General features: G+C 49.8%; 1 protein-coding gene across 1 annotated transcript in view; it reads left to right on the top strand.

The window, feature by feature from the left end:
- Nucleotides 1-208: 208 nt before the first annotated feature.
- The window catches only part of zmp:0000001236 (mastermind-like protein 2), a 42,117-nt gene continuing 21,513 nt past the window's right edge, over nt 209-20,812 (top strand). Inside the window, exon 1 of the mRNA XM_056283857.1 lies at nt 209-1,368. Within this exon, the coding sequence (XP_056139832.1) occupies nt 829-1,368 (540 nt within the window). The 5' untranslated portion in view covers nt 209-828. The remainder of the gene's footprint in view (nt 1,369-20,812) is intronic.

Raw genomic sequence — 20,812 nt, 5'->3', positions numbered from 1 at the left:
AATTGTAGGATCCAGCTGCACGGCAGTGGGACGGGGTCATGCGGCTAAACAGACAAACAGGAATGCCTCCGCTCCGCTCCGCGTAGTTCCCGCTTCCCGACGCTAGAGTGCGCGTTTGGACGCCGCCGTCACTAATATGCGTGTCATGTCCAAAGAGGAATGCTCATACAATGAGAGTCTTGTAGTGGCTCCGCAATCGCCTCGGTGCACCACTCGTACGAGCCGATGTCAGCGGAATACCCGAGACGGATCGCGATGGTTTCAAGCGTTTCGACCGCGCCGCTTTTCGCTTTTTTCTCTTTTTGCATTCTGCAAACCAGACACGCCGCAGTCGCACGGGGGGAGAAGAGGCAACGCTTTCGGGACATGTCGTGAGTCTTGGAAGTTTTTCCGCGGGTTTGTCTCCCAGAATGTGGTTTTGATGACGGTTCCGGTCTACTTTGCACCTATAGTTGGCCGTCCGCTCTCGGCTCTCATTCGTGAAGTGCGCGCGCGAGACGGCGCGGGGCGCAGCGGGCTGACGGGGGGGTCCCGGGGACGTGCCGAAGCCGTTTGCGCACGGTAAGTTCGGCCCGACGCGGTCTTCCAATTGACTGAGAGAGGATTGTCGCACCATGAACGCGTCTCTCCGGAGGCTGAGCGGCGAAGTTTGAGAGGCGCCGTTCCGCGTTACAGCGTCCGGCGGCGTCGCGTGCGCGTCAACTGTGTTCTGTATTACACCGCGGGGCTGATCCGGCGGCGTCGCGTGCGCGTACCGACACACGAGGGTCGATATGTTCATATATAGGCATGGCAGCGTAGACCACGGATCGGTTTTCCTCTCCCTCCATGCTCACGTCGTGGTCCGATAAAGAAAAAGAAAAGAAGAAGAAGAAGCAGCAGCAGCAGAAGAAGAAGAGCTCCGTGGATCTCGGTGCCGTGCGTGTGCGTGTGCGAACTTGTCTCGAATCAGCGGGCATGGGAGAAGCGACTCCCGCGCAGCCCGCCGCGGGGGGATTCGTACCCATGTTAGCGGTGGGCATGGGGTCGATGCCTGGGGGGGTGAGCGGGAGCATCGCCGCCTCCAGGGGCTCCGCCGTCCCGCAGCTGCACAGCGCCATAGTGGAGCGTCTCCGAGCCCGCATCGAGCTGTGCAGGAGGCACCACTCCACCTGCGAGAACCGCTACCGGCGGGGCCAGGCCGAGACCTCGGACCGGGAGCACGAGAGCACCCTCCACCTCCTCAACCTCGTCCACCAGGGACCCGGGAACAGGAAAACCAAAGGCAGCCGAGGGTCCGCCCAGCAGCCTCCAGAGTACAACAGGACCAACGGGGAGCAGAAGACCCCAAACTCAGAGGGCGAGCAGAAGATTTCCACTCGAATAGCTGTAAGTTTTTTAAACGGTGGCGTCTGTGACGCTGCTGCTGCTGCTTATGATGATGATGATGACAATGGTGATGATGACCGGGGTGCGAATTACAGGGGAAGGGGAAGACTTGGAGGGGCTAAGCACAACCGAGTGACCTTTGAGCCCCCCTAAAGTAACAACAGTCCATAACGGTGAGCTGAAGCCTACAGTGGCATTCGTGTATTTTCTTATTGAGTTGGAGACGATTCTGATGTCTTATGATAAAAAGACAGATACCCCCCCATCCTTGTAATTCGCACACAGGTGATGATGATGATGATGATGATCAATATGCCAATTATTGGGGGTAAAAGGGGCCTGGGGGGGTCTAAGCACCCCTGAAAGACCCATTGAGCCCCCCCATGATACACTTTTGCTTTTTTTAGGGGTAGGTGGGGGGGCTCTAAAATTGAATTGAAGCATACATCAGCTCTCGACCTTGTGTTTATTGTCATAGAGATGGTGTCTCATGGCAAAAATGATGACGAACAACATGCCAATTATTGGGGGGGGGTTAAGAGGGGTCGGGGGGGAGGTGGGCACCCCTGAAAGCCTGTGAGCCCCCCTAAAGAACCCAAAATGTATGACCGGGGGCAGGGTCTAAAACTGAATCAGATCACTGAGCTTTTGATTACTGAGTTGGGGGCATTTCTCCTTGCAAAAAGAGGGACTCCCCAAATGACTTGGTGTAATCTGCACACTGATGACGAGGAAGAAGATGATGATGATGATGATTAACGGTAACAATGGCAGCATTAGAGGAGTTTTTAACTGACCTTGGATTTATGATCTGAGCAGCAAACTGCAGAGTAAGTAGCACAACGTCATTCGGGGGACGTTTTCAGTTCCGCTCACAGGAAGCGGGGTTCCGGGTCATTGGGTCACGGGGGAGGGGGAGGGGGGGTGTTTCACATTTGCTGTAAACCGTGTGAGCGCCTCCGCTGCGCCGCTGGCTGTAGGGGACACAGAGCCGCTCTCCCGCACATGCGACGCCATTTCATCGGTGTAGGCATTTCAGCTTTTCTTTTGTGTGTCGCCGTGACGAACTACACAACAATCTCGGGGGAGCGCCGTCACTGAGAGGAGCCTCTCCAACTGCCGCCACATCAGTACAAGTACAACAAAATAAATCTGACTTGATCATCGCTGGAAGATTTGTTCCGGGGGGGGGAGGGGGAGGGGGCATCCAATTGCTGTTTAGACATCCTGCTCCGAGTAAAGAGCTGCACAAACTCACAGCTCCAGAGAAGAGCGACCCCCCCACCCCCACCCCCTTATCTATCAAGCAGCCCGGGGTTTTTTTTTGCAACGTTACCCAATTGGAGTAAGCCAGTGTGCAGGCAGTCCGTCCCCCCGGCAGGACAGGGGCAGGACAGGGCAGGACAGGACAGGACAGGGGCAGGACAGGGGCAGGAAGAGTTCGGAGGGAAACAGGAGGGCTCTCTGTACGCCCGCGAGTGATGAGAGGGGCCGATTTCCTGTGCACGACATGTGCTAAGAGGGGGCACAGCGCGCGAGACGCGAGGTTTTTTTTTTGTTTTTTTTTTGCTGTTGCGTTTTCATTGGGGCACCGCGGGGGTTTATAATCCACACCGGGGGGGGGGCAATAAAATATCACCCGAGGAATCTTTCAGCAGAATGTCAAAAAGGGGGCGAGAGCTCGCACATGTTTCTGCTCCGGTTTCCAGACGCTAAGTGGAAAAATAAACACCGTGATACCCCCCCTCCCCCCCCCCATAGCCACGAGGAAGCGCCGAGCACGGCCAGGACAATAGGTGTAGCTGGCACGGCATAATATGGTTTCTAATGAAAGAATCCATTTTGGGCTTTATTTTTTTATTGGTTTCCACATCATGTTTACGGGGTTGCGCGGAGACCCAGAGACTCACCTGCACTTAAGGAGCGCGCGGGCTTGACTCAATTGCACGAGATTGCTGCGGAGCCTGGCTGTGCGTGTAATTGGTCTGGATGCCCCCGCGCGCAACTATAAAACTCGGTAAGAGGCAAAGACGCAAACACCGCGGCTCACACCGGCCGCCTGAACGAGGTCGGGGAACATTATGATCACCGCGGCGCGGTCTGCTTTTGTTTTCCCGAGGCTGACGGCGCAGCGGCGCGTTCCACATAAAACTGATGAGCGCAGCAAGATGGCGAGGAAACGGAGCCCTGACGTGCATGTTTATATCAACCCTGAGGTTAATCTGATTTTACACAGCTCGTTATAAGCGAGCGAGCGAGGAGAAAGGAGTGAGTTCATAGTACACGCCACTCTTGAGACCCCCCCCCCCCATGCACTCATCCTGCATTTCTCTTGCACTAGTGCTGCAGAGCTCTTCTGCAGCGGAGACGTGCTCCTTGCAAAATTACAGCGGCTAAAACAAAAGAAGAAGAGAGCAAATCTTGATACTTGCTCTCTGGGGGCACGCGGGAACATCTCGCCAGCAGTTCAGCGAAGACGCGTTTTAAAAAAAAACACGTGTGACTTGGAACAATGGCTGCGTCTGTGGCGCGCTGCCGACTGCTCCGCACCGGGGGCCCGTGATAGGAGGGCGCGCCACGAGAGGGGCAGACGGCACGGCGCAATACGACTGGCTCACAGCGCCGCCGCGCGAACGCCACTTTCAAACAATGGCGCTCATTGACTCCAGCTTAACACGAGGATATTCTTGTAGATGAAACTGAAAGAAATAGGGGAAGGTGGGGAGGGGAGATAAGAGCGTACCTAGCTAGCGGTTCAGGGGCGAGAAAACGGTTTTCCACCACCTGTGCGTGGCGGGGCAATTGTTCGGCGTTTGCCCCTGCGTACCTGTGACAATAGACCAGGAGTCCCCAATAGGCGGCTCGCGACGGGTTGATTTGTGGTCCGCGAGAAATTTTGGAGAAATGCCAGAAGAAAGATTTTTTTTTAAATTTCCCTACCAATTTTTTTTTTAATTTCTTAGTGTAACCGGTTATTTTGTTGCCCGGTGCGGGATTCGATACGGGATGTGTTGCACCACAAGGCGACATCGCTAACCGCTCGGCTAAAGGGTTAGACCCGTTAGCTAGGCACTAACGTGTCTTATTGGTAGTTTACAGTCGGCACCCTCCCCGGAAGCGCGCCCTCGTGCTTTGTTCTTCCCGCGCTCCGAAGAGACTTCTGAGGATCTGCACACTTCCGGATCCCACCGCTGCCACCAATGTAACCGGATATTTTGTTGCCCGGTGCGGGATTCGATACGGGGGCACTGCACCACAAGGCGACGTCACTAACCGCTCGGCTAAAGGGTCAGACCCGTTAGCTAGGGGCTAACGTGTCTTATTACTAGTTCACAGTAGTAAAAGTAAGACGAGTAATATATCGAAAATAAGATGAAAAATCTCTGTTTAAATTATAATACCTGCAACGCATCGACACCAAAACAAAGTAACGAACAACATGCTGCTGGAGGTTGAGTGGCCCGTGGTTTTAAAAGTGGCCCGCTATGAAAAGTAATTGGGGACCCCTGCACGGAACTGGGTCACGGGGAGCTTTACAGAGCAGCGGTGCGCGGTGCCGCCGCTGCCGCTCGACGTGATCAGATAAGGGCCAAGCCGCCGCCCCCCGGGATGCTCGGTGATCAACCGGCCTGCGCACACAGTCCTGCGGAGGCTTGTGTCGCGACCTAACCCGGCTCCGCGGCCTGCGGCAGCGTGCTCTGATGGAGGTGGACGGTGCTCCCTTCCTGTCCGGGCCCCGCCTGTTACGGCGCCCTTTGGTGGCAGAAGCAGCCGCTTCAAACGCCGCTGCACGTTATTGGTGGTGGAGTCACCACGGTGCCGCTTTCTGCACCTTTTCTTTTTTAAACCCGGCTTTTGGTGAAGACCGGAACAAAGCTAAAACTGCACCTCCAACACATTTTCAGCCAACGGCAACTGCCCGATTACCCCACTGACACGCTCTTAAAAAGGGGCCGCCTAAGACAAACAAAAGGGGCATCCGGGTGGCGTGGCGGCCGTTGCCTGCCAACACGGGGATCGCCGGTTCAAATCCCCGCGTTACCGCCGCCTTGGTCGGGCGTCCCTACAGACACAATTCGTCGTGTCTGCGGGCGGGAAGCCGGATGTGGGTATGTGTCCTGGTCGCTGCACTAGCGCCTCCTCTGGTCGGTCGGGACACCTGCTCGGGGGAGGGGAGGGGAAACAGCATGGTCCTCCCACGCGCTATGCCCCCCTGGCGAAACTCCTCACTTTCAGGTGAAAAGAAGCGGCTGGCGACTCCACGTGTAGTGGAACAGGCACGTGGTGGTCTGCAGCCCTCCCCGGATCGGCAGAGGGGGCGGAGCAGCGACCGGGACGGCTTGGAGGAGTGAGGTAGTTGGATGGGTGCAATTGACACTGGAGAGAAAAAGGAAAATGTAAGAAAAAAAATTAAATAAAAAACCAAAAGCTATTTGTTTCAAAATCTTGTGGCTGCATACAAATTGGGTGTATGTGCATGTGTACTGTACGTGTGCTGGCTGGACGGGCTGAACCAAACGAGTATCCTGATGTACCCCGTCTGCCTATTTGGAAATGCCTGAATCCAAACTGGCTCAAACCTGACCTCAGCCTTGTTCTGCGATGATGTGGAACAATTAGCCCTGGTCCATGGGGGCCACCTACAGTTCAACAGAAAGAGCCATGTCTGGGCCCATGGTTGTTGCAGGGATCCAATGTCCACCCCCCACCCCCACCCCCACCCCCAGATCACTTCCACACTGTCATGGAAAAGCTGAGGGGTTTTTTGAAGCGTAGCTGGATTTGAACTCGGCTGAATTCCAAATTACTCTCAGACCCTTTTAGACGAGTGCTGGAAACACGAGGGCCGCTGTGTATCGACAGCAAGGCAACCCTGCAAACCCGCTGTGGTTAAGCGTGGCCCATCGTGCAGACCGAAGTGGAAAGGTGTTCGGCCTCTCGCAGTGTTACGAGTTAAAGATATCGAGATAGGCCTCCATGTACGGCAGTAAAGGCAACCTGCTAATCTCCTCCTTCATATTTGGAAGCGGTGTTTGTTATGCGACGTGCTTTAAATACGGGGTGATAGGTAGGACCGCTGTGATTTGGGTAGTAAACACCGGTTCATAGTTTAGGTCTTCAGACTGATCAGTCTGGAGATGCTGTCGCCCACAACGGATCGTTTGAATCTCCCGGTGTTTAGGATCGTGTCAGGGGGCAAAAAGGGAGAAAATCGCTTTGCCGGATCTGCTCCACGCAGCAGGTCATACTGTAAGCCTGTCTCATAAATAAATGTTATGCAACCAGAGGTAAACAGCATTGCGTTGGGCTGAAGTGAAAGACGGCGGCGGTGATATGCCGTCTCTCGGCTTAACGATTAACTGTCTTATGGACATTTGCTGCAGTTACATGTGTACGTTCTGGACATTCCTCGGTCATAGCTGTGGGCCAGTTCATAAATTGTTAGCACCATACTAATACTAATAACAGCTCGTCTTGAAAGGGGGGAAATGGTAGGTTAGCGTCGACACACAATGTTAGAGCAGCCATCTGTCACTTTCCAGGAAATTACTGCCTCTGGAGGATATTTGTTTGGGCAGTATGTTGATTCTGACATTGTGAATAGCCACGGCATCATCTCCTGCCTAAATGGTGCATGAAATTAATATCTCTGTTCAGCGATAAACATAGTTTCACGATGGCGTCATTACACATGCATTCTAAACAACTTTGCCTTGCCAGAAAATGTGATTGTGGTTATCTGGGGTATGTCCCCCAAGGGAGAGGGAGAAGCGAGATTCAACAAGCATCCCTTTTTCTTGTTACATGACCTAGACGCCTGTTTTTGGAAAGCACAGTAGCGAGGAGCAGCAGAGTTCAGGGAAGACAGCCCGTTCTCAGAGGAGCCCCGTTTCCTCTCACTCTGTCATAACATTTACAAGACGTATAAGATAATAGTTCCCTTCTCCCCGTTTTATAAAATGTACTCTTTCGTAGTGTAAAACCACACAGTGGTTGTAATCAAGTCAAAATGTTTGACAGACTATCAGAGCCGGTGTGATGATGCGTGTCAGGGGAGAGTTTAGATTCAGTGTGTTCATACGTACTACATCGATCAGCCAAAACATTATAACCACTCACAGGTACGCGAATAACATTGATTATCTCATTACAATATATTAGACAGCAAGCGGACAGTCAGTTCTTGAAGTTGATGTGTTGGAAGCAGGAAAATTGTCCAAGCGTAAGGATCCGAGCGACTTTGACAGGGGCCAAATTGTGGTGCCGAGACGACTGGGTCAGAGCATCTCCACATCGGCAGGTCTTGTGGGGTGTTCCCAGTATGCAGTGGTCAGTACCTACCAAAATTGGTCCAAGGAAGGACAACCGGTGAACCAGAGACAGGGTCATGAGCGCCTAAAGGCTCATTGGAGACAAGGCTCGTCCGCCTGGTCTGATCCCACAGAAGAGCTACTGTAGCTCAATTTGTTAAAAAAGTTCATGCTGGCTGTGATAGACGGGTGTCACAACACACAGTGCATCGCAGCTTGCTGCGTACGGGGCTGTGTAGCCACAGACCGGTCAGAGTGCCCATGATGACCCCTGTCCACCGCCAAAAGCGCCTACAATGGGTACGTGAGCGTCAGAACTGGACCACGGAGCAATGGAGGAAGGTTGCCTAGTTTGATGAATCATGCTTTCTTTTACATCATGTGGACGGCCTGGTGCAGGTGCATCATTTACCTGGGGAAGAGATGGCACCAGGATGCACTATGGGAAGAAGGCAAGCTGGGGGAGGCAGTGTGAAGCTCTGGACAATGTTCTGCTGGGAAACCTTGGGTCCTGGCATTCATGTGGATGTTACTTTGACATGTACCACCTACCTAAACATCGTTGTATACCAATTACACCCTTTCATGGCAACAGTATTCCCTGATGGCAGTGGCCTCTTTCAGCAGGATGACGCACCCTGCCGCACTGTTCAGGAATGGTTTGATGAGCATGACAAAGAGTTCAAGGTGTTGCCTTTGACTCCAAATTCTCCAGCTCTCAATCCGATCAAGCATCTGTGGGACGTGCTGGAAAAACAAGTCCGATCCACGGCGGCCCCACCTCGCAACTTACAGGACTTGAAGGATCTTCTGCTAATGTCTTGGTGCCAGATACCATAGGACACCTTCAGGGGTCTTTTGGAGTCCATGCCTCGATGGTCAGAGCTGTTTTGGCGGCACGAAGGGGACCTACACAATAGACAGGTGGTTTTAATGTTTTGGCTGATCGGTATAGCAATAAAAAGACTTTACATGGAGAGAGCGATTGGGACATTATAAGCTAGCTGGACGAGAGAAAAAAAGCTAAATGGCATGCAGACACAAGTAAATCAGCGGGGAAAGTAAAGTCAGAGAGGTAGTGGAGAGAAAAGTAGGTTAAATGTGCAATCAGTGGCTCTTATGTTTTGACAAATGGGGGGAAAAATGCATTTCTCTTCTTTTCTGAACTGTCTGTCAGTGGGTTTCATACTATTGGTCTTGGTATGTCCACAATAAACACTTTTTTTTGGGAGCTAGAATTGAAAAAAAAAGTAAAAAAAAGAAAAGAAAAGATAATAAAGCCACATGTAATGCTGACATGTATTGACTGGTTTCATCCGAGCAGCAGAGACCACAGACAGAAAAGGGAAACGCCGCGTTGGTGAGCAGTAGAGAAAGGGCTGCTAATCACCTCGCTTACTGACAGCTAGTGTGAATGTATTCCTTATTTTACGGCACAACAATATTTGGTGGGTCCCGGGTCAAAAATCATCTCCACGTATGGGTCAGGGCTGTGTCTTCAGCATTGGGCCACCTGAATACTGAGGGGATTTTATTTATTTGTTTATTTGTTAGCATATTAACTCAGCTTAGTTCACTAAGAGGTGTGAATGGTGTGTTAATGGACATCTCTGTTGTTCAGAGGACCGGCCAGCCTGGGTCGGTGATGTGTGTGTATATACACAACAACACAATAACTCCACACACTTACTAATCGGAAAAACGAGGAAAAAACATCTAATTTCTAATGTACTTGCTGATCTCATGTGTGGTTTCATTTCCTGTCATATCACTAAACACTATTCTAGCACACAGTCTGTCTGTGAGAAGTCTTTGTTGTTCGATTGGTCGTTGGGGTAAAAAAGCGTCAATAAACGCAATGCTATTTGCTTAAAAATAAAACGAGGTTGAGTAAATGTGGCGTCATGTGGCAGCAATGTGTTGTAAAAAAAAAAAAAAAAAAAAAAAAAGAGCCCAGCAAATCTAGGACACCTCAGTGCCGGGGTTCTCTTCTTAAAATGCACCTTCTCGTTTCTGAACTAATTTGTGCGTCGTTAACAGTTCCGTGGTGCAAAAACTCCCACAAGTGTTTTTTTCTTCTTCTTTGTAGAGAGGAAACAACACACGCGTGTGTTAAGGGCAAAAGCAACACCCAGCAGGGCAGTGTGGCTGTGTATGCAGTCAAATGCGCTCGTGAATCATCTGTTCTAGAGGCAGGCACCCTAAGAACTACCCCACTCCTCCTGCACCATCCCCGGCACCACCCCACCTACCCAGCCTTCCACTGAGCGCACACACACAGACACACACACACACACACAAAAACCCACTGTGCCGCACAGACCTCATGTTTTATTCACTAACCTATGCGAAGGCTGGAGCTTTCTTTGAAGAGTGCTGCTGAAGCCATCCTGTAGATCCATCTCATCCGTAGTCTTCAAGGGATAATACCATATAAGTGGGTACATGCTCGGAGGAAGACAGACTCTGCTCCTCTGTGTGAACCGGGGCCGCGCCACTATACCTCACAACTATGATGTCCCGTGGGGTTGTTTTGGCCTGCAGTTCCACCAGAAATGCCTGTCATGCGTTAAAAGCCTTCCTCCCATACATATCTGGTAGTCGTCCTTGACTGTTATCCGGGGGGCCTCTAACAGACAAGTCTTGCAAGGTAGCAGTGTAACTCTCAGTGGTCCCTGTTGTTAACGATGTTGAAAACCCAGCAATCAGCATCATCCTTGCAACATCTCCTCCCCGGAGTTGCCGTTCTTTGTCTCGAACCTCATTTGCATTCAGAGCAGTTACAGTCTTTTGTATGGGGTTTGCACTTTGTATTCTCGGTTCAGGAAATGAGGTGCACTGCCATGTGGTTGAATAACTGCCAACATAAAGAGTATACGCACCCCGCCCTAAGTGACCGGTCCACCAAAATTGGGACACAAAAATGAGCTTTAAAAATGATGCAAAATTATTTAAATGTCTCGGCAGAAGTAGGGCATTGAATACTTGGGATTTCATTGTGACGGTTATTCATATTCAAGTCATGATTGATAGATAGATAGAATTATATGTATGCTTGTTTCATCATTTGAATTTGGAGTAAAAGGTATTTTATTCGTGTCGCCCAACATAGTGTAGGTTTAAAAAACATCTCTGTCCCCCGAAGGTTTTGAACGAGGCCTAATTGAACCCTCTTGGCGATTTGTGCTCTCACCGTGCTGCACTTTTGTTTGACTTTCGAGCATCCTGTGTTGTGAGATACGCTGAAATTATCGCCTTTCGCTACCATGTGTCGTCGTTAGGGAGTTTCTGTAGTTTTAACTCTTAAGCCATTAAGTTGTCAAACGAAGGGCGCACGCACGTCAAAACATATGGGAATCTGCAGGAAAAACGAGTTAGTGAGAAAAGGCCCGTGTTTTTAAAGTATGTGAGACCTTGCAGAGCTATCCATTCATGCCTGATGTGATTTCTTCTGCTGAGGGAGCTCTTTGAGGTTTGTCAGGTTTTTCCTGCTTGACTTAATTGAAGAGAAGGCATGATTTTGTGTGTGTGTGGGGGGGGGTGTGTGGGGGATGGGGAGGTGCCTTAGAGTGTCTCTCCACAAGTGCTTTGCTAGCCACTGCTGTGAAACTGGAACCCTGTGGGAACTAGCATGTTCAGGTGCATTTTATGTGCCGGGTGTAGAGAGGCTGAACTGAGGAGATAAACTGCATGCAAAGTGAAACACAAGCAGCGTGCCCACAAGCTGCACTCTGTTGCCTTGTCAACAACAATAACTAACAAGCCCGGGGAGAGATCGACCGGCTTTGCCTAATTTGCGAGATATCAGGTCGGCGACGGGAAAGTTTCCCCCTCTTTTCGATGGCGACGATATTTCTGGATTCTCATCCAGAATGTTCCGCTTGAGAGCCGACGGTTACTGCACACCAAGACAAATAAGCGTCCCCACACATATCTGACAAATCAGCCACCTGATGTGTCACCGTTTCCGGGGCTTGACGGAGCCGCTGTTCTAACTGTAGAAGCAGATCTGATTATCCGGCTTCACAGTTGCAACAGAGGAGCAGGGTGTGGGTGTCCGTTTGTGCCATCACAGTTTGTTGACACGCAAACGCAACGTCACCGCCTCCACCGTTCTGAAGACGCGGATAACAATCAATCAGCCCTGTGTAGTCTCTAGGTTCACTACAACCGAATCGCAAAAACTGTATTCATGTGGCACAACCGCCGAAGCTTTGGGAAACCAGATGCTATCAGCCATCTCCGCTCCGTCTCTTTTACTGAGGCACAATGGGGTTCAGAGCAAAGCAGCTTTATTTGCCGGACTTCAAACAGACTATTCTCCCCGGGGTCATTACCCGGCTCAGGAAATGAGAAAGTGGGCTCCTGATGTCACTGGCAAATCCCTTGCCAGAATGGCGGGTAGACAGGAGGGGGGAGGTTCTTGCTAGATCAGAGTTCAGACATGTTTACATTACAGCTCAGGATATTTCTCAGGGACTGGCCAAACTGCTGAGGTTCCCAGGCTCTCAGAGCTGCGGCGCGCTGAAAAGAGGCACAAGTGATCATTTTGTTTTCTTCCCCTTTCTCTCTCCTCCTCCCTTGCTTCGGGGTTTAAGTCACAGTTCAACTCCATTTGCATTTTGGTAATTCTCTATTCCTCGCTGCTGTGGTCCTGCGGGGGGAAGGATCATTTGAAATAGTATAAATGTGAAACACATGAAAGGTGAAAGTCACAAACCGTATAATTGTTAGTGTTTGCGTTTAGATGACCGAAGCTGTGTTGTGAACATTGCTCAGGAAGTTGATGTCAGGGACCGGAGGGTAAAACCACATTTGTTCTCTTATTTTCACTGTCCTCGATGCCTCCTTTATTTCAGTTTTCCGTCCGCATTTGTAATGCATACCCCCCCCCCTCTCTCTGTCTCGGCAGCCAAATAACCATATCTGGCAAAACTAACGTGGTAAATCCTGTACCATTATTAATATTGGCATTTGAATTCTTCAGAGCACGAGACAAAGCTGTTCCCCGCCTGCAGCATCACATACAGGCTCTCGCGGAAAACACAGATGGTCTTGTTCCTTGTCCTCGTCCTGCCAGCAGGGCTGGAAAGTGGCAGCTGGAATGTTTGCATTAGTATTGATGCTACGCTGTGGAGAGGTGTCATGGTCCTGGCTGCAGCGCCAGCTCTCTGTCTCTACCTCACCCAGGAGTGCACACACAGGCACCGCTGTTGCGCCCGATAACACAACAACACATAACCAGGGGAAGATCTGTTATCTATCTGTGTTGTCTGTCTGTCTTAGTCTCTTTCTCTCCCCACAGTCAGATTAACTGGTAACAGGGTTTCCCAGGATAAGACACACACACACACACACTCAGAGGCATAGCAGGCTTTGTGTGTATTTCAGACTAATTTCAGGCCACCTTTATCACTGTTGCACATCATGGATAAATATCTGCAGAGCCATGTGGGCCAGCGGGGCTGTTCTCTAGCCAGCCTAAGCGGTGTTCGATTCCCGTGGCTCTACCTGTGCTGCTAGGCGAATTTGCACGAGACTGTTAAGCGAGCGAGGGCTCATTTGGCCGCCGTCCTGCGTGCAGGGAATGACCGCGGTGCTGCTGCATTCTTCCCGTCGCCGTTAAGAGAGCTGGAGTTGTTATGTGGACGTGTGCGCGATAACGGCAGGCAGAGAGAAAGAGAGAGTGAAGGGAACATTCCTTCTTCACTCCCACCCTCCACCACCACCACACCCCCGCTGCTAGCCACTGCCACCCCACCCCCAGTTTCCTTCCTGTGCCTTTTTTTAGAATCTATTGGATGTTTTTTCCCCCCACATCCGGCAACAAAGAGAGTCTTATTATGCCATAACCTAACAACCTGGTCCTCTGTGGCACAGCTACACCGGCGAGGTGAAAGCCTAAAAGAATTAACTTGAGAGCCCAATTTGCCCCTCTCACACTGCTGTCATGTAAACAGACAGACCGGGGGGGGGGGTAGACCGTCGTGTTGGATGGCAGAAAAAAATACGCAGCATGCTTCTTGCGCATGGCGCTCCTCGTCTTGCACAGGGTGCCATGTGGGGAGTATCAGCTCATCAATACCAGTACTTTTATATCTTATAACGAACTGCGCATAACCAAGATCAACCTAATGTCATTACTTAGTGCGACGTTCTCATCTTGGTTTTGATTCATCGCATTGGAAAATAGTCAAGAATGTAAAGACTGCAAGACGTTATTGTTCGCTGCAGATTTAATTGGTTCGCAGACGTTGTTGGCAGCACAGCAGTTTAAGTAATGTGGCACATTTTAACAAGGCCCGAAATCCTGAGGTGCACATGAAAGCACGCGCACATGTCACTGAAAGTTGAAGTTATGATCCTACATTATGTTAACACAAAGACCCGTGGGCATGTGCAGAAATTACTCTAACGTGTTAATGAGCATACGAGGAGGATGATAGCGGCATCGTAACCTGATTTATCTGAATTTCATTGCACTGCATATGATTCACTTGTTTATATTGGTGCGATATATTTTCGGTACATTTGACCAAATTCTCAAGGACCACCTGAGCTTGCTGGAGGCAAAACCATCTGGGAACCTTTTCAACATCTTTTCAACAAGGCCAAGGCAGCTTTTTTTTCATAGCGAACCTATTTTCTGTTTCAAAACGCTGTTTTAAACGAATTAAAACTATATATATATATATATTAAAACTATATATTTGATATTTTGTCATCGTCATTGTCATCAAATTAATTCCCATGGCGAGTGGCTAGGTATTTTTTTTTTCCTCCCTAGCCTGTGGCAGTATTCAGATCATCGGGCTCATCTGTTCCCCCTGAAGTAGTCAAAGCTGGGGAAAAAACAGCTGTCTAGTGAATGAGTGGGTGCTTTGCCAGCTGAGCTGTGAAATCTACACAAGCAAGCAAGATAATCTCTTCCAGCCAGACCAAATATCGTATCCAGGGATGGATGTTCAGATTGCACAGTCTGCACAGCCTTGACCTCAGCGTGTGTAATTTACTGTGACAGCAATATAATGTAGCTCTCGCCCACTAATCTCATTTTGCTGATGCTTAAGACAGATGTCCCTGTTTACTTATCATAACGTTTTACCTAATACAATGCCGCAATTATCCCATTTGATAAGGCACGGTACCGTAGTACTTAGTATTAGCGGGTTAAGTGTGCCACAAAATAGATGGGGATTGACCTTGAGAGGGACCGGGGAAAAGTCACCCGCTTTTTCTACAAGTGGCAGCCCTTCGGTAGCGGACGCTGTCGAGGACCTGGGGTAGAGTAGACCGGAAGTGGGGAGTTGATCGTCTTATATTCTAACTTCCCGAGTCTTCGCTGCTTCATCCCTTTCTACCAACGTGAACGGGGAGGTCTTTCGCCATTCAGCTGGCTCCGTCGGCGATTACGCTGTTGCGAGTTAGCGTCCTTCCTCGCAGACTGGGAAGGACTTGACCCGGTTCTGTGCGTCCTCCTCCAGCCGATGCTATGACGACAGCCAGATGGCTTGGGATGCGTCGTCCGAGCAGCTACTATTGCTACGTTTCGAGGGTACGCAATCAGTCGTGTAATACCGTGCACATAACACGAGCCGCCTGCGTCGGTCGTCTGCGTTATGTAACGTTTCGTTTAAAATCCACTTTTTCATTCTCTACGGGGTAAGTCCTAAGCAAGCCCCGGTTTTATTTTTCTCCACCCGTGATAATCTACTTCGTCGAATTAGGAGTTTTGAGAAAATTGCGGGTTTTTTTTCTTGCTAGTGGGGTTTCTGCTGAATTTAATTGGGAGCAGGTACAACATGTTGGTATAGGAGCTCAGATGCTCGGCTTGGCTGCAGCCCGATCTAGACTTGGCCCCTTACCCACCGACTGAGACGAGGCTTTGAAGTCAAAACACAAACGTATAAAGCAAGACTAAATGGATTCAGGACCTCTGTTGTGAGGATAAAATGTCTGTCACTTTTAGATACTATTTGCTGTGACGGCTGACAATTAGCTAATAGATTTGTTTTATGTTTTGATTAGCCGAAATCCACTCGTTATCATTATTATTATTATTATAATAGTCAAGTCTGACATCGTAAATGTAATAGCACAATGACTGTTTTGTGCGTCTTCGGTAACACCGACTGTAATTAATCAGCACCTGGGAAAGTTGTTTTTGCCAGACACTTAGGGAGCTTACCTGAGAGCACCCCGGCTCTCCCACCAGCCGGGACATGCAAAAAGATTTAAAGCGCCATTTCGCCAGGCCCGCTCGCAAGCACTCGCAGGACCGGCCTGCGTGCAGAAACTTGCTCGGAGACCGAGGCCATACACGGCAGCCTCGAGCTCGCTCGGCCTGCCGCCGACACAGTCCCGATGCCAGATGACGGTGACCCCAGCACCTCGCGGGGTCTCCCGCGCCGCTGGAGACGCGTCAGTCTCCCCCCAATCAAGCGGGAGAATATACTGGGGGTCATTTTAAGACCTCTTGGATTTAATGTGCTACCAAATGAATCCCACGGCGCTCATAAATCTCTGCCTTTTTTTGTGGAAACCCACCTTTATCCCAAATGAATTACTCTGTCAGACCCCGGTTATCTGGAAACACAACATGCAGGCTTCCATCGAGGATTCCCCCCCCCCCCCCCCGTTTTGTTTCGTTTCACTTTGTTTCTTCTCTTTTACGGGTATGTTATTTGCCCAATATCTTGTGAAATATCAGGCAATATTTTGTAAGTGTTCTGGGAAATGTCAGGCTATTGATAAATTATTTGGGGGGGGGGGGTCACATGGTTTCTGACCTTTCACCCCCATCCTCATCCTCCCTGTTCTCGGTCGGAGTCAGCGAGAGTCCTCCAGCGTTTCCTTGTGTGTCCCGCTCGGCCAGCACCGGACTGCACAGACCTTATTTGGAATATCTGAACTGAATGGGAGACGAGCGGAGCTTCCAACCCCTTTATATTTTTTATTTTTTTTTACATTTTTCCCCCCTCCCTTTCTGGCTGGAAACGGTCCTTCTAGAACCAAAGCAGCAAAGGCTGTGATACAGATTTGTGCAAAAGCTCGCCCGTCTTGACAAATGCATGCACGACTTGAGAGAAAATTATTTTTAAAAAAAAACCCAAGTATACCACTTTTCAACCATGGCATGTTCCAAGCCCCCCCCCCCCCCCCCCGTTGAAGCGGTTTGCAACACTGAATGTGTTTCCCTGAAAGCCGGGGGCTTTTCAGGACCTTGCAGGGTGAGGCAGCATTAGCATGGCATTAAACACTCAGCCCCGGTTCCCCACGGGATACAAAATGGAGTCACTACAGCGAGGCTGCCTGGACGGCTTTGCCGCCATCACACAGGATACTGGACGTGGCACGGTTTGGGGACTATATTCCACGTGCTCCGTTGAGAACAAAACTGTGCATCAAAGTACGCAGAATCCACATAGTTGTCTGCTTAGCAACACGGGGGGGGGGGGGGGACACGTACAACTGACAGCTATTGACACCTATACGGTTTACTGGGCTGCCTCGCATGAGGCGAACAAGCGAGTTAGGTGGCGGCGTAGTCAGCGGCATGACTGGAATAGCTGAGGACTGTGCTGCTCGGCTCAACAGTGGCACTGTTGGCTCTCGCCGCGCTGCAGCTGCGCGCTGAAGAGCAGCCAGATGTTTGAGATGGTGAAATGAGCCCAGCGAGCAGGAAACGGCTCTGCATGCCATAGGAATCGTCTCTGAAAACAGGAAGGGAACTTGTTCCCTGCTTATGGGCCTTTTCCTGTGGCATGACCGGAGGCAGGCCCTGTGTTTGACGGTTGCTGGGAAAAAGGTACTTACGGGTGTATGGAAATGGCCATTTATGGATATAAACTCACTAGGGGAGCTAAGGGCATGTTTAACTAGGATTTGCCTGTTCCGAGGAGCAAATCTTGAGCTAAAAAAATCCTCATGAATTGTTTCCTTTTTCTCGGACAGGAGGGGGGTTTTTTTGTTTCTATATTATATAGATTTCTGCACAATGCCGTGCCTGTTGCATTTTTTTGTATAGTCGACGCTGGCCTGAAAAGAACTTGTAGGGCACCTGAAATTAAGTCATGGAAAATCCCTGGTTTTGTTGATTTCCCCTCAGTGTATCACCTAGGCCACGAAACAAAGAAGATTAAGCCATTGTAAAGTGATGTCATCATCCACAGCTGCTTAAAGACACTAATCTCAGTAGTGGTGCCATTCCGTGGCATAATTAGCAGCCAACTGTATTAAGCGTGATAGAAATGAATGATTTGGCTGTTTTATCGAACGCCCTTCTCATTTTTACAGTGACCTCTAGCGTCTGCAGGAATTGCTATTTCATGCTCTCAAGTGTTTCCGTTTTTCAAATAGCAAAATCTGATTTATATCAAACCCCCCCCCCCACACCCGCCCACCACGCACACATTCAAGCTGTCTCCCAGCCTCGGTTCTCACCCGCTCCTCCCGACGCCGCACACATAACTCCTATCTGAAGCAATGTGCCTTTACACAACATACAGTTTGTCTTTGTTTTTCTTTCTGGCACATAGTGTGCCGCATATTAAAAGTGGGTTCAAAGCAGCAAGCGATAAGACATGACGTTCCCCGGGACAAGAGTTCTGACACGGTGAGATTTTAAGTCTACGTCACCGCTAAGTCCGCATCATCCATTGAGACCCCCGAGCTTGCGTTGCGGCAGCTTAGCCTACACACTGACAGACGAGCCCTGTATAAGTCGCCTGTGACCGGCTGGGGGTCCGTTACACAATGGGAGGTCTTTCTCTCCGTCACCTCTGATCTTTCTTTTACATAAACGGCCCAGAAGAGTTTGGCTCGTTGAGGAACACGGCGGCGGTTGTTTCCAACTGAAACAATGACACCCGAGGCTCAGCTGTGAGAACAGGAAGTACCAGCTAAACCTTGACTGTACACCACACTGTGTTTTATATCACACCATCACCGTCGAGTACCGTAGTCGCAGATGTGTGCCCTTTCTCTCACAGTCGGGTATTTCTCACACTATCATTTCATTCAAGCCTCTAAAACTGCCGACGGGAGGGTTTTCGGCGGCAAGGAGAAGCAAATTACCCAGCACAACGCAGTCGTTTATTCTGCTTAGCACGATACGGCCAGGACATATTTTCCCCAGTTCGATGACTTATTGAAGGGATTCATTTCCCTCTGGAAGTAACATGAGCCATGCTGCACGGAACAGCCCCCGAATCCCGGGGAGTCCTTGGTCCTCCTTGGTAGATGTCTCCACGGTGGGGGATGACATGTGGATGCGAGGTGACAGCGGTGTCAGGAGCTCTGTGCACCACATGGCCATGGGTGATATGATGTGACGGCTTGTCACTGCAATGTGGGTGACCTGCGGTATGTCTGCAGAGGCGTGGCCGAGCTGGTGCTGCGGTGATGCCTTGGTGGAGGCCCCCCACCCCCCCACCCCCCAAAAGGCAGCCCACATTTGCTCCTATAGGATCAGTTCACTGCCGCCCTAGCAAGCAGGGCGCTGGAGTGCCCCCATAAGGAAACACAGCCGGGGGGACTCTCTCCGCCGTCGTACCTGACAGGAAAAATCAATGCCCACGTCGTGAGTACCGGATACTCAACACTGTCAGTAAACCTCTACGAGTTTTAAAACAATCCGAAGTCATTTCACACACACACACATATATCTCTCTCTGTATCCGGGCGGACTCCCAAACCCATCTGAACTCTGTTAACGACACAAACTCTCCTTATATATGAATAACGTGCGCCGTCTAATGTAAACCGAATGCCGTTTCCAAAATAGAGAAGACTGAAATCCTTCAAATATTTTCCTATTATCAAATTCCTAAAACATATTGTGACCAGAGCTATCGCGTTCGCTTGGGTTGGTAGGAGAAGAAGCTTTAAACACCACGCCCACCCCGCCTCACGTCAGGCGCCGTCAGCAACGCAGCGGGCCAAGTGTGCAGCGAACAGTGACTGTACAGATAGCAGCATTTCTCACGCTTTCCCCCCCCTCTTTTTTTATCATCAGGGGCCCAACATATTTTCTTCTGTGGTCCACACATATTTTCGGAGCTATTTCGTTCAGCTTCCACTGCCCTCGGGGATATCACATTGAACTGTCTTTTGGATCCTGAACCAAGGACATGTCATAGCAAAGACTGATAAGCGAGCTAGTTTTCGGTCTGTGAACTCGTCGGCGATGCCAAGCCGGTGTTTGCCTGTGAAATATTTTTAGCAGGATGTTCATTGTGCAAGCGCCCCTTCATTAGAGAGAGCTTGTTCCTCCATTGAACCCAGGATCGCTTCCAGGCAGCTGTAACACCGTGTGGCGCTCTCGCCGCTCGTCTTTTGCATTTTTATCGGTATCGTCTCCGGCGTTCAAAACAAGACGGCATTTATTTTTGTAAGGGACCGACTTCTAGGTGACTGCGTGACCGTACCAGTCACCACGTTGCCTCCAAACAGCAACCTGTCGTTCATTTGGTTTGATCCCTCCGGATTTGATCAGATTGTGCAAAACCCTGTGATACGATTGGCTGGAGCGTTGCCCGCCCGCCCGCCCGTTCGCCCGCGCACTCTCGGTGACGCAATTGTGAAATCTTGGCAGATTAGAGAAAGTTAAGATGATTAGAATTTGATGTAAAATAACTGAAAAACATAATTTTTGTGATTTTTTTTTTGTTTTTGGAATAAATTGTTAAATAGGTGCATAATATGACTGGGGAAATAAGCTAATGAGCTAAAAAAAAAAAAGTCAATTTTCAGTTCACTTAGGCTTTGATTATTTTTTTATATAAACAGAGAGACCGATAGGTAAATAAATTAATAGATAACTAGAGAGAGAGAGAGAGAGAGAAAGAGAGAGTAGATTTGCATTGAATTCATATTTAAAATGCAGATTTTGCTGTTAAAAATAAAGCCTTTGGTAAACATTGTAGACGATTTCTCTTCAAAGAGGCTAAACATGTCTTTGCGTTTCCCAGACTGCCACAAAACTGCATCTCTATCTCTCCCTCTCCCTCTCTCATTTCTGCTGCTGCTAATCCCTCTCTCCTGCCTCTCTGGAGGGCAGCCTCAATCTAATACAACTGTGTCAGGAAATGTGGGGATGCAAAGTGCTGATGAGCCAAAAGTAGCCCACCTCT

This window comes from Lampris incognitus, chromosome 7, assembly GCF_029633865.1.
Source record: "Lampris incognitus isolate fLamInc1 chromosome 7, fLamInc1.hap2, whole genome shotgun sequence".
Classification (NCBI taxonomy): domain Eukaryota; kingdom Metazoa; phylum Chordata; class Actinopteri; order Lampriformes; family Lampridae; genus Lampris; species Lampris incognitus.
This window is presented reverse-complemented; position numbering and strand designations above follow the sequence as displayed.